This window comes from Ranitomeya variabilis, chromosome 5 (genome assembly GCF_051348905.1).
Source record: "Ranitomeya variabilis isolate aRanVar5 chromosome 5, aRanVar5.hap1, whole genome shotgun sequence".
Lineage (NCBI taxonomy): Eukaryota > Metazoa > Chordata > Amphibia > Anura > Dendrobatidae > Ranitomeya > Ranitomeya variabilis.
In genome coordinates, this window is record NC_135236.1 from 373,249,631 (window position 1) to 373,261,849 (window position 12,219).

General features: G+C 42.0%; 1 protein-coding gene across 3 annotated transcripts in view; it reads left to right on the forward strand.

Moving 5' to 3' along the window:
• The window catches only part of IQUB (IQ motif and ubiquitin domain containing), a 137,363-nt gene that overhangs the window by 102,638 nt on the left and 22,506 nt on the right, over window positions 1-12,219 (forward strand). For all 3 annotated transcript variants that reach the window (XM_077261059.1, XM_077261061.1, XM_077261060.1), the window contains 4 exons: window positions 2,407-2,577; window positions 4,436-4,612; window positions 7,125-7,373; window positions 10,018-10,203. In XM_077261059.1, coding sequence (XP_077117174.1) covers window positions 2,407-2,577; window positions 4,436-4,612; window positions 7,125-7,373; window positions 10,018-10,203 — 783 coding nt within the window. The remainder of the gene's footprint in view (window positions 1-2,406; window positions 2,578-4,435; window positions 4,613-7,124; window positions 7,374-10,017; window positions 10,204-12,219) is intronic.

A 12,219-nucleotide genomic window follows, 5' to 3' on the forward strand; every position in this document is an offset into this window, starting at 1 on the left:
CACCGTCCATTATTGCCCCATAGCTGTGCCATATAGTGCTCTGCACCATTATTGCCCCATAGCTGTGCCATATAGTGCTCTGCACCATTATTGCCCCATAGCTGTGCCATATAGTGCTCTGCACCGTTGCCCCATAGCTGTGCCATATAGTGCTCTGCACCATTATTGTCCCATAGCTGTGCCATATAGTGCTCTGCACCATTATTGTCCCATAGCTGTGCCATATAGTGCTCTGCACCATTATTGCCCCATAGCTGTGCCATATAGTGCTCTGCACCGTTGCCCCATAGCTGTGCCATATAGTGCTCTGCACCATTATTGCCCCATAGCTGTGCCATATAGTGCTCTGCACCATTATTGCCCCATAGCTGTGCCATATAGTGCTCTGCACCGTTGCCCCATAGCTGTGCCATACAGTGCTCTGCACCATTATTGCCCCATAGCTGTGCCATATAGTGCTCTGCACCATTATTGCCCCATAGCTGTGCCATATAGTGCTCTGCACCATTATTGCCCCATAGCTGTGCCATATAGTGCTCTGCACCGTTGCCCCATAGCTGTGCCATACAGTGCTCTGCACCATTATTGCCCCATAGCTGTGCCATACAGTGCTCTGCACCATTATTGCCCCATAGCTGTGCCATATAGTGCTATGCACCGTACATTATTGCCCCATAGCTGTTGCTGCTGCTGCAATAAAAATAATAAAACACATACTCACCTGTCTTGCCTGCAGCTCCTCGGCGCCATCTTCCCGGCGTCTCTCCGCACACTGACTGATCAGGCAGAGGGCGCCGCGCACACTATATGCGTCATCGCGCCCTCTGACCTGCACAGTCAGTGCGGAGAGAGAGACGCCGGGAAGATGGAGACAGCGCCCGGCGTGTGGAACGAGGGAAGGTAAATATGTCATACTTACCTGCTCCCGGCATCCCGCTCCTTCCCCCTGCCTGTCTTCGGTGCCGCAGCCTCTTTCTCTGTCAGCGGTCACCGGCACCGCTTCATTAGAGAAATGAATAGGCGGCTCCGCCCCTATGGGGGGTGGAGCAGCCTATTCATTTCTCTAATGAGCGGTCCCATGTGACCGCTCAGGGGAAGAGGCTGCGGCACCCGGAGACCGTGGGACGGGCAGGGGGAGCGACAGGATCGCCGGGACTAGGTAAGTATGCCTCAGCGCCCTCTCCCCCTCACCCGCTGACCCTGCCACAGACCGTGACTCGAGTATAAGCCGAGGGGGCACTTTCAGCCCAAAAATTTGGGCTGAAAATCTCGGCTTATACTCGAGTATATACGGTATCTTTATTTTTAATAAGGGGGAAAGAGGGTGATTTGAAGCTTTTTTTTATTTTTTCATATTTTTTAAAATCCTTTTTTTAACTTTTCACTGTTCTTAATAGTCCCTTTAGGGGACTTGAAACTGCAATTATCTGATTGCTTGTGCTATACACAGCAGAAATCATGGTCTCCTTTGAAGCCTGGCCACATGCAGAGTTTCAAAGGAGCTAATTAATGACAAACATGGGGGTCTTCAATAGACCCCTGCTGTCATAACAACCCATCCTCCACCCACGATCAGGTCACGGGCACACAGCTGGGGCATGAAATGATGTTCCCACATGTTGGCGTGTGTTAAATGCCGATGTCAGAGATTCACAGCAACATTTAACAGGTATTAATCGTGGGCTCAGCTCTGCTCCACTCGCGATTGTTAGAGGTAGGTCCTGACTTGCACACAGCCATGACTTTCCGGTATGGGGCAGGCTAAACCCGTGAGGCCGCTGCCTACACCTTCTTCCGGCTTGCAAAACACAGGTATGACGAATCACGTGAAAAGGTTAAGTTTGTTTAACTTAAATTTGCACTAAGAATTAGACAGCATTGATAAATATGCTCCATTTTTTCTTTCCCTGAAACACAACGGGCCCATCTCATTATTGCATTTGCTCCTTTTTTTATTTATATTTTTATTCTGTTTTTGATTTGCACCAAATTCTTCTTTTAACTTGCGATTATTTTTTTTACATCTGTTTTATTTGTGTTAGCCTGTTTTTTATGTTCACCAATGTGAGCTAGATTTGTGTTTTCCAGATGATGTGGCTGATTTGTCAATTTGTGACTGAAAAAGTCACTACATTTTTATGTAAATATATTTTAGTTCCTCCCTGGAGTAATTTCATGTGTGCCTGCAATTTTTTCTCAATTTTTTTCAAATTCTAGCAAACGTGAATTTTACTCTATTCTTTGAAGAATTGTAAAAACATTTTTTAATTTTTACTTTGTTTTTAATCCCCCCTTGAATCTTGAACTTCATTGCTTGTATTTACAGTGTTTACTTTTTGTTTTAGCTGGAAGAAACATTGTTTCATTGTAACTTTTGGAATTGTGATTTTAATTTTTCATGTCAAGTGCTCTGAACCCAAACGATGGAAAGCATTTGATGGAAAAACAACTGAAATGGACACCCAATACACTATTCGGGCCAGGGAACTGCGTGATATCTACAACAGTATCAACAGCAAATACTTCACTCAGGATGAGAGGCTTGATGCCCTTTTGACACTTAAGCAGACCATCAAGGTAAGATAGATAGCTGTTTTGTTTATATTTTATATCAATTGAAATAGCAAAAGCTTCCCACCCATTTCAGAAGGCCATATGTGAAGGTCCATGTAATGGACGCAACACCATAAACTGAGATCACCGTAAAAATCTATGATAATGCAGGCTTGTATAGCCCAGCTAAGCACCAGTGTGGTGGAATAGATAGAGGTTGTCCACTACAATGTGTAGTGGGCAGATTGATTTAAACCTTTAAACCTTGGAAATAAGGCTTGGAAATCTCAAGCCACATAAAACAAGCCTTCATATGGCTATGTCGGCAGAAAAATAAAAAAAGCTATGACTCTTAGCAGAAGAGGAAAAAAATGAACACACAAAAATGAAACTTGTGGGTTAAAGGGGTATTCTCATGCTATGAAATTGGTATAGTTATCTAGACAGCATGAAAATAAGGAATTTTGCAACTATAAGCAAATTAGCAAATAAGCTAATTTTTCTATCATTCTACTTCTGTGAGAGCTTTTATCTTACACAGTGTACAATTTATAACAATAAAAAAACACACACATGAGGTACATGCCGGAGAATAGAAAGAAATCCAAAACAGATGCAATTAAAATCAATTTTTATTCAATGTATAATATTTAAAACACGTTATAAAAAGCATAATGCCATAAAGGGTCACCAAGCGATTAGTGAGGTAAACCAGGATACACTTACTCACAAGGGGGATAGATACAAGTGCAATAACTCCCCCTATGGGGTAACAGAATGAATAAGCTCTGTAGTACGGTGCTTAGTATGAATGAAGTAGCACCCAAAGGTCCTTCACATAGTGGTAATACCAATGAACAGATTCAAAAGTAGGATATAACTCCTTATAGTATTAACACGGGTAGCTAGACATAATGGTAATTGCTGTAATAGCCATGATAAAGTGATGCTGTCAGCTAGAGGTAATTACTGTAATAGCCATAATAAAGTGACGCTGTCAGCTAGATGCAGAACTAGGAGGAAGATAAATAGTAAAGAAATTTTACCAGTCAAATGGTGGCCACAAGGATATGCTTGGCGTCCCCTCACCCCAACGCACGTTTCGCCGCCAGCTTCTTCCGGGGTGGGGGTTTTGTTGTTATATCTTGATTGAAGTACCTTCTTTCACTTGGGACTATTTTGATTTAATAGTGTACAATTGGTTAGACAAGATATTGACCAGTAGAGTCTGGCCCTGCAGTAGTTACATTTCAGACTGAGGAGTTGACGTCTGAGATATCAGTCTGTTCTCTCCAGACCATTGATTTCTATACATCAGTTAACTGTTTCCCTCCCTGTCTATCCCTTTCAGCTCCTGATCCAGAGCCACTATTATCAGTCCTGATAAATCACCAGCTTTAGCATTTTCCAGAGCAGTTCTCCTACTTACTGTTTTCAGTTTCCTGACACATGTGCTTGTTCAAAGGCTCAGTTATCTTTGTATAGAAATATAGTAGTAAAAGTGGAGACTTCAGAACAAGCGCTGATAGACTTAATATGTTATAGTAGCAGGAAAAGTTCAGCCGTTGGGCAAAGCTACGTATCCAGAACTGTCACTTAAGGAGAAGTTCTTAGCCCCCAGTAACAATTAAGTGAACAGAGAGCAGGCTGTTGCTCAAGACCCAACATGAGAATGACCATTTTGTGATATATGTAACTGCAGAAAAGATCTTGTTTCCTTTCTAGTCATTATCCCTGGGGTTCTGGCATCCATTTCAACTAGTATTATGTATATAATTCATAGAATTCCAAATAATTGATCAGTGAAAGGTTTAGTTGTAGTTAGTAAGCTAAGGATTTCGTCATAGATCATTTTCTTTTTTAATAGTGGTTTTGTTTTCAGGAACACGACTGCAAATTAACCCAAGAGATTGTAGAACTGATTGACAGAGAAGCTGATCTCTTAATGCGGGGGGTGCAAAACTGCAATCTTGAGGGACTTCGGAAGAGAATATCTACACTTTTCCTTCAGTATATAAAAACTCCCACTTTTAACCCTGAAGTTGCCAGGTTGCTCAAGGTAAATTTGATTTTTTTCTGTATATTAAAGGGGCTGTCCGACAATTGAATACATTGTTTTTCTAGGTTTCAATAGTTTTAAAATAATAAACTGAGACATAATCACCATTCAGTACCGCCCACAAATCCAGTGCAGGCAGCTCCGAAGGTGTGCGAAGACTGTACAATGTAATGTCTGCTCTATTTGGTAGTTATGAGGTGACGAGATCAGGCGACACTTGAAGGGTGCAGTTATTATCTTAAGACCATCCTTGCCTACAAAAAAAGAATTCAAATGCCAGGCAATATATTTAACTATTAAATGGATATTAGCATATATTTCCAAGCATATTTTCATATTTTAATCAGAGTTCAATATGACGCAGACTTATTAAACCCATGGCACAGTACTTTCTACTGTACTGTCAGTGAGCAATGTGCTGTAGAATATCCTTTTTATATGACCTAGTCTACAGCTTGTTTCATCTTTTCACCTCTGAACACCATGCAAATCTAGTTCTTTCAGCTGCCACAACTTTGCCATTTTGAGGGTAGTGCGTGCATTAGAATCACATACTTTTTCTACAGGATCTGATGGATGCCGTCATTTAAAAATATCTGCATTGTGACAGATTTTACTAATTGATGAAAGCACACTGATACTAGGAATAGTTGTAAATAGCAGTGTTCTAATAGATGTTCAGAATCATAATCACAGGGCAATAATCGTGAATTTACATTATAATGCTGCTTTTAACAAGACTTCACCAATTATGACGTGTTATATTCTCATACATATGCATAATAAACTTCCAAAATTCTGCTGAGAGCCCTTGAGCACAATAGTTTAGCTCCACTCCACCATCAGACATAAGTGTGGGACTGTCATCTGAGCTCTCTCAGTGCACTGTTCAGCGTAGCAGTAAACCAACAGAACTTTGAATTTATTTTAAGGGTGTTTTCCATATTTAAAAAACATGACTACTTTCCCACAAAAAGAGCACCGTACTTGTGCACAGCTTGTTAGTGGTATAGCAGTTCAATTCACATCCATAGAGCTGATCTGCAATGTTATACACAACCCATGTACTGGTGTGGCACCGTGTCTGGAAGATAGCAGCCATCTTTGAAAGCCTGTCAACAGGTGAAATGTGGCCAATTTCCAGCTGCTCCTCTGAGTCTAGTTCCAGACGTTTAGACTTTTTTATTTAGGTCTATATTTTTGGTGTTCAAAAGAGGGCATGGCTCATAGGATTCTATTGGGGTGTGTCTTTAGATTGATCAGCATTATTACTCTATGACCAAAGTCCCTTTGGTGAAGACCATAAAAATGAGCACTACTCAAAAAGGCCAGAATCTCTGGATCAATATGGTGGATGTAAAAAATCAAACAAAAAAAGAGAGAACTCAGTGGAGCATCGGAAGTAAAATAGGAACAAAAAGTGCCTACTTTTGACCTGGTGACAGGTTTTCTATAAGGGTATGTGCACACTTGCAACATTTGCTGCATTTTTATTGCATTTTTTTCTCACAGATTTGTCACAAAAACTGAAGCATTTCCTAGTAACAGAAAAGTGAATGGGATTCCTGAAGTCTCATGCACACATTGCTTATTTTTTCCTTGCCAATTCGAAGCAGTTTTAAATCAATAGCATGTCAATTATTTCAGTAAGTAAAAAAAACACATAAAAAATGTTCAGATTTTACACTGCGTTTTTCGTGCCAACAGACATGTTTTTGGTGTCTGCAGGAAATACTTAACGTGTGCCCATACCCTTAGTCTTCATTGGAAATGTTTCTGTGCAGATAGTTTGAAAAATACATGTAAAGTATTTCTTTAGCATGGGAGACTTGAAAAGTATTGCATGACTAAATATAAAATCATCTGTACAGTGTATAAAAATGTGCAAGTTGGGAAATGTCGTAATTTTGTCTTTCTAAGTGGCACATACCCTTAGACATACCGTATGTTGTTCTGTTGCATGTACAAATATTCTACACAATTGTCATGTTCTTACAATTTTCAGAAATGTCTACATTTACGAATGCACCTAAATAAAATGCTGTTGATATTATAGAACAGAAATAGGGCATGTGCACACTGTTTGTTTTTTTTTTTTAGGTTTTTGAAGCATCTGCTGATGGAATCCACTCCCATCTGGGCACTGTCCAATCAAATAGCTGCTAAAGCTCTTCCAAAACTTTTTAAAAACTCTTTTAAACTTTTCAACAAACTCCCAAAAGGAGAGTTTCCTGAAATGGTTTCCACTAGAAAACCCATTGTTTTTGACCACCTTCAAAAAACACGCTGTACAGATACACTTATTAGGCTTTTTGCACAGTTTTTTGATTGGATGAAAAGAAATATATTTTGGCACATACAGCTGGTGTGGATTTCAGTTTGTGGGACCTGGATGCTTGTGCACCTCACTTAAATGAATTCTCCTTTGTTTTTTAACCTATGAAATTCAGTCACTGAAAGGTGTTGTGTAGACTCCTATGCACAGAATAACGACACCTTTCTATTTTTTCAGGTTCCTCAGGACTCTGCAGTATTTCGTAAAAATATATACTTCTGTCCCAGTTGTAAAAGCTATCTCCCCTCCACTGACTTTTCTCTGTCTGCTAATGCACGCACAATCGGACGGTGCCGAAAATGCTCAAAATTAGACAACGAAGCTAGGCAGAGAGAAGAGTTTACAAAATACAAATTATTACTGAAACAGCTGAAAAAGTCAGAAGCAGATTACAAAGATGATGCCAAAATTGCATTCTTACTTCAGGTAACTGTCAGAATGAAATAGGATTGGATTGTGTCTTTCACAGTCACTTAAACTGGTTTCCGAGTGCGGACCGCAGTGTCTGGATTGGCCGCGAGTTTCCTTTTCTGAAGTCAATAGACTCATATTTCATATACGCCTATGAGGCTGTTGAGTTTAGGTTAGGCGACCCCCATCTTAATCTGTACACTGCAGCCCGTACCCTCTTCATGAATGTCAGACATGTAATAACAACTTTACTTGAAGCCTTTTTTTAGGGTTTTCCTCTGTTTACACTTCCCAGTCCATCATTTCTCTGCCATCACCACCTGTTTGTACTACATATATTTTTGCATCTTTTAATATCCATTACTTGGTATTGATTTCAAATATTAAGACAAGTGTAAGCAGGAATTTTACACCTTCGATTTTTAAAGTGTAAACACTGGGAAACAATTATCTAAGGTGCTGCTTACATCTGTGTTATTCTGAAAAGGATTGCGTCACTGACTTATCCAACCTGTCATCCATTGACATGGATGTAAAGAGAACAGATTGAGGAATATGCTTACTTGTTGAGAAATATTGTGTGACAAATATATATCGTGAATTTTTGTCATCCTTTGGCATGTTAGACTGCCTTTACATTACTTCTGAGCATTTGCCAACAAATGGATGGAAATCTCTGTTTGGAAAACTAATTCCGCTCTGCTTTCCAGTACAGTTGATAAAATGTCATGCCGATAGAAATTAGTCATTTGATCCATAACAAATTGAATTAGTTGAATTTTCCCCAAAATTTTCGGATTCAAATTGCATAAATCTAGAATTTTGCTGTCTCCTTTGAAGACCAAGAAGGTTTTAAACTGCTAAAATTTCACTATTCTTACATGTCCTTATGCCACCATAGCTATCATGTACTCCGTGCTGATCTTCAGTTCCTTTGGTGCTCTCAGTTGGTCATGGGGGGAGTAATGAGGCATATCAGAGATTTGGTCAACCCCTGCTCCACACATGGCCTAGTGAGACCAATCACTCAGACCTGAAAAAGACCGACAAGGACCAGTACAGCAGACCAAGGGGCTACCGAGGACAAGTACGGGCCTAGGACTGATGATTATAATGAGTATAATATTTCTCTTTTTTTAACCTCTTATCTTTCCTTTGTTTATTATTCTTTTAGGTCTGGAGAGACCTTAGAGCATAATAAACCTGTTTTCATGATAATTGGAGCTCTTTCAGCTGAACGTAGCCAATCAGCCCAAAATAAATTTCCAGAAATGTTCTCATCTCCACTGCCGAAGGTCAAAAGGATACTTCATTACACTTCCCCGGGTAAATGGGCTCCTACGAATAAGTTTGACATTTATAACAGCAGTTTTTTTCATTTTTACATACCAAGCTTTAGACTCAGACAGAAAGTTTACTGAGCCTTGCTTTTCATCTGGCAGTACCTCTACTTAAGCACGGCCCACAGTCTAGGGGAGTATGCTGTATTAATGGGTGTATGAGCTCAGGGACAAAGCTTTTGCTCTATCATTGACATTGAATGTTCCAGTATCTTCTCTTTAAGGTACCGTCACACTAAGCAACGTCGCCAGCGATCTGTGACGTTGCAGCGTCCTAGGGAGCGATATCGCTGTATTTGACACGCAGCAGCGATCAGAATCCCGCTGTGAAATTGCTGGTCGCTGCTAGAAGGTCTGCACATTATTTGGTCGCTAGGTCGCCGTGTATCGCCGTGTTTGACAGCAAAAGCAAGGATACCAGCGATATTTTACACTGGTAACCAGGGTAAACATCGGGTTACTAAGCGCAGGGCCGCGCTTAGTAACCCGATGTTTACCCTGGTTACCAGCGTAAAAGTTAAAAAAACAAACAGCACATACTCACCAGCGCGTCCCCCAGCCTCTGCTTCCTGACACTGACTGAGCGCCGGCCCTAAACTGAAAGTGAAAGCACAGCGGTGACGTCACCGCTGTGCTGTTAGGGCCGGAGCTCAGTCAGTGTCAGGAAGCGGACGGTGGGGGACGCGCAGGTGAGCATGTACTGTTTGTTTTTTTAACTTTTACGCTGGTAACCAGGGTAAACATCGGGTTACTAAGCGCGGCCCTGCGCTTAGCAACCCGATGCTTACCCTGGTTACCCGGGGACCTCGGCATCGTTGGTCGCTGGAGAGCGGTCTGTGTGACAGCTCTCCAGCGACCAAACAGCGACGCTGCAGCGATCGGCATCGCTGTCGCTATCGCTGCAGCGTCGCTTAATGTGACGGTACCTTTAAGAGTTCATTGTAACCCTCTTAATACAAACACACTGTGAACTGACACCAAAACACTCCAGGGAGAATTAGACAATGCTGGACAGTGTCAGTTTTCTGGCTGAACTGGTTCTACAACTCAACACTGCAAAGGATTGATGGGATGTCAAATTCTTTGCGGCACTTAAGAATTATATATAACCCAATAAAAAATTGCCAACAGTTTACAAAGATCCAGTTAGAGACTAGACATCATCTAGACTGTACTTATCTACTGTGACCTGCTGTCTTACCTGGGAACATAACATGTTTTAACCCTTGCTGGGCCTTATAATCGTAATCTTGGTTTTATAAGTATATCATTGATATTCTAGCCTAGCCATACAGCAAACCTTGGTGTTTTCATTGCAGCAAGAAGACATTCAGTATCTTGTCGAGAATATCTGGGGCTCTAATTCTGCATTAAGTGCCTGTGATGATTTGTATGAACTGGCCATGGTGAGATGGAACAAATATTACGAGTGGTCTCCATGGAACTGTATTCTCTTAACTAAAGAAGAGGCTGCAGCTCATCTAAAACTTGCTAATGCTGATCAGGTAACTAATAATGTTTATCTGGATTTTACAGTTACCTTTCTATATGTATGAAATATTCATTGATTTTATTAACTGCAACAGTTAATGGGATTTTCCACTTTCATAAAAGTAGATTTCAAACAATGTAGAAGGTTCTTGCTGTCTACATCGGCAGCTTCGCTGACTTCAGTGATTTGTCAAAATACAGTTACCAGAGCGGAAATAAGAACCCAGCACTGGAGGGGGTTGGAAAAGTACTATCTAACTTAGTTGCTAAAGTGCCACTTGTTGAAAGTAGCGATCCTACAAGTCATTATCAACCCTTTAAAAAGCCTTACAATATGACTTAAGATAAAAGCCAAACCAGAATCCCAATTTGCAGACACTGTGTTTTGGGGTATTGCCCCTCGTCATTGTAAAGTATGATTAATTAATTGTACTACAGTTCCCCTGCAGATCTGGGAAACAAGGTGCTGTACAGTAAAAACTGCCAAGGGAATGTAAATAGCACTATGCCCATTCATTCTTAGGCCATGTTCACACGTTGCGGTTTTTACCGCGGATCTGCAGCGTTTTTGACGCTGCGGATCTGCAGCAATTTTCCATGTGGTTTACAGTACTATGTAAACCTATGGAAAACCAAATCCGCACATGCTGCGGAAAAAAATGCGCGGAAACGCTGCATTGTTTTTTCCGCAGCATGTTAATTCTTTGTGCGGATCTGCAGCATTTCTGCACCCATTCACTTGCATTGAGTCGGGCACATCCGCAGCAAAACCGCAGATGTAAAAAAGATCTGCGGTTTAGCTGCGGGTGAAATGCTGCAGATCGGGAGGAAAGAAGTGTGTGGGCGGAGACTCTGCATGTCTGTGTGTGCGGGCGGTGTCTGTGCGGGGCTGTCTGAGGTCTGTGCGGGGCTGTCTGAGGTCTGTGCGGGGCTGTCTGAGGTCTGTGCGGGGCTGTCGGGGGTCTGTGCGGGGCTTCCGGGGGTCTGTGCGGGCTGCCAGGGGGGTGTCGGGGGTCTGTGCAGGGCTGTCGGGGGTCTGTGCGGGGCTCTCGGGGGTCTATGCGGGCTGCCGGGGGTCTGTTTGGGGCTCTCGGGGGTCTGTGCGGGCTGCCGGGTGTCTGTGCGGGGGGGTCTGTACGGGGCTTTCGGGGGTCTGTGTGGGGCTCTCGGGGGTCTGTGCGGGGCTCTCGGAGGTCTGCGGGGCTGTCGGTGGTCTGTGCGGGGCTCTCGGAGGTCTGGTCGGGGCTGTGCGGGGGTCTTTGTGTGTGTGTGTGTGTGTGCAGGCATCGTCCGATGGGACTACAAGTCCCATCGGGCTATGCCTGCTGCAGTGACAGTGAGTGACACATTAGCCAATGATGGGACAGTAGTAGTCCCATCATCCGGCTAATGTGTTGAATGTAAAAAAAACAAGCAAACACAAACATATAACAGTACATACAACATATAACATACAACTATAATTGTAGGAGGAAATGAGCAAACAGGTATACTAAAAATAGAAAAGTTTATTATTGTAAATCACCAAAATACACTAAACAAGTCATCACAAACAATTTTTGCAGGAAAAACAACACCAAAAGGCGCCACGGTATCTCAATATTTGATTACTTATTGCTGAAAACAGATATATTTCTCAGATAAGGTGCAAAGTGCAATATCAGCAATATATATATACGGCATCACCATAGACCCCATAGTAAAGTGCTACCAATAGCTACATCATATCAGGGGTGAAAAGCGGGTCTTTTAACCCGCGAAACGCGCGTCGGGGCATCCACACCCGGTCCGGTATCCTTGTACTTTAGTCCCAGGTGAGCATTCCACCCCTGATATGATGTAGCTATTGGTAGCACTTTACTATGGGGTCCATGGTGATGCCGTATATATATAATGCTGATATTGCACTTTGCACCTTATCTGAGAAATATATCTGTTTTCAGCAATAAGTAATCAAATACTGAGATACCGTGGCGCCTTTTGGTGTTGTTTTTCCTGCAAAAATTGTTTGTGATGACTTGTTTAGTGTA